The sequence below is a fragment of the Oncorhynchus nerka genome, linkage group LG19 (genome assembly GCF_034236695.1).
Source record: "Oncorhynchus nerka isolate Pitt River linkage group LG19, Oner_Uvic_2.0, whole genome shotgun sequence".
NCBI classification, from domain to species: domain Eukaryota; kingdom Metazoa; phylum Chordata; class Actinopteri; order Salmoniformes; family Salmonidae; genus Oncorhynchus; species Oncorhynchus nerka.
Window position 1 is genome coordinate 1,156,993 of NC_088414.1, and position 1,878 is coordinate 1,158,870.

General features: G+C 51.2%; 1 protein-coding gene across 1 annotated transcript; it reads right to left on the bottom strand.

Annotated features, from left to right (window-relative positions):
* Nucleotides 1-259: 259 nt before the first annotated feature.
* Nucleotides 260-1,252, bottom strand: LOC135562372 (circumsporozoite protein-like). The gene has a single exon (XM_065004595.1). The coding sequence runs from the start codon at nt 1,250-1,252 to the stop codon at nt 260-262; it is 993 nt and encodes a 330-aa protein (XP_064860667.1).
* Nucleotides 1,253-1,878: the final 626 nt, after the last annotated feature.

Here is a 1,878-nt window from a genome sequence, read left to right on the forward strand (position 1 = left end):
GGAAAGGTCTGAGGGTGGAGGACAGGGATAGGATGGGGGGATAGGAACAACAGGCCTGGGAAAGGTCTGAGGGTGGAGGACAGGGATAGGATGGGGGGATAGGAACAACAGGCCTGGGAAAGGTCTGAGGGTGGAGGACAGGGATAGGATGGGGGGATAGGAACAACAGGCCTGGGAAAGGTCTGAGGGTGGAGGACAGGGATAGGATGGGGGGATAGGAACAACAGGCCTGGGAAAGGTCTGAGGGTGGAGGACAGGATTAGGATGGGGGGATAGGAACAACAGGCCTGGGACAGGTCTGAGGGTGGAGGACAGGGATAGGATGGGGGGATAGGAACAACAGGCCTGGGAAAGGTCTGAGGGTGGAGGACAGGGATAGGGACAACAGGCCTGGGACAGGTCTGAGGGTGGAGGACAGGGATAGAATGGGGGGATAGGGATACGGACCCTGAATCGGTAAAGGTTTAACAATAGATGTGGGCGTTTCGCCCAGGTCAGAAGTCAGTGCCTGGTCCAGAGTTCTGCAGGGAAAGTTATGGAGGTTAGGGTTGGGGTTGGGGTTAAGGTTAGGGGGATCAGGCAATCTGTTCTGGGTGAGGCCTGCCAGTGTGTTAGGGTTGGGGTTGGGGTTAAGGTTAGGGGGATCAGGCAATCTGTTCTGGGTGAGGCCTGCCAGTGTGTTAAGGTTAGGGGGATCAAGCAATCTATTCTGGGTGAGGCCTGCCAGTGTGTTAGGGTTGGGGTTAAGGTTAGGGGGATCAGGCAATCTGTTCTGGGTGAGGCCTGCCAGTGTGTTAGGGTTGGGGTTAAGGTTAGGGGGATCAGGCAATCTGTTCTGGGTGAGGCCTGCCAGTGTGTTAGGTTTGGGGTTGGGGTTAAGGTTAGGGGGATCAGGCATTCTGTTCTGGGTGAGGCCTGCCAGTGTGTTAAGGTTAGGGGGATCAGGCATTCTGTTCTGGGTGAGGCCTGCCAGTGTGTTAGGGTTGGGGTTGGGGTTAAGGTTAGGGGGATCAGGCAATCTATTCTGGGTGAGGCCTGCCAGTGTGTTAGGGTTGGGCGGATCAAGCATTCTGTTCTGGGTGAGGCCTGCCAGTGTGTTAGGGTTGGGCGGATCAGGCAATCTGTTCTGGGTGAGGCCTACCAGTGTGTTAGGGTTGGGGTTAAGGTTAGGGGGATCAGGCAATCTGTTCTGGATGAGGCCTGCCAGTGTGTTAGGGTTGGGGTTGGGGTTAAGGTTAGGGGGATCAGGCATTCTGTTCTGGGTGAGGCCTGCCAGTGTGTTAGGGTTGGGCGGATCAGGCTATCTGTTCTGGGTAAAGCCTGTTAGTGTGTTTGCCTTTATATACCTCAATGATCGCTTTGAGCATCCCCTCTTCCCCAGTACACTAAAGAGGGTCTGTGTGGCTGAATGAAAGTCTTTCTGTTATGTACATAGTCTATAAAATCGAATGAGTTGTCATTTGACAATGCCAGTGAATGTGCGTTTTTGGGTGATAACTGTACTTGTGGAGTAGGGCGTGTGTCTGTGTCCTTGAAATATACTTTTGTTTGTAAAGAGACGTGTCAGTATCTGGGGAAAAAAGGTTGTGTCCAAGAAGTTGATTGTATGTGGGTGAATGACATATTTAACTGTTATGGTCGGATGATGGTAATAGAGTATTTCAATGAATGTTGTGAAATGTACCAGATCATGTTCCCACACTCACAGATATCATCCAGGTATCGTCTATAAAACATGGGACGCAATGGGCATTTATCCAAGGCTGTCAACTCCCAGTCTACCATATAAATATTATCATAGGTTGGGGCAAACTTTTTACCCATCCCCGTCCCAGTAGTGTTTATTATTGAATGGGAAATCATTGTTTCTTAATCCAA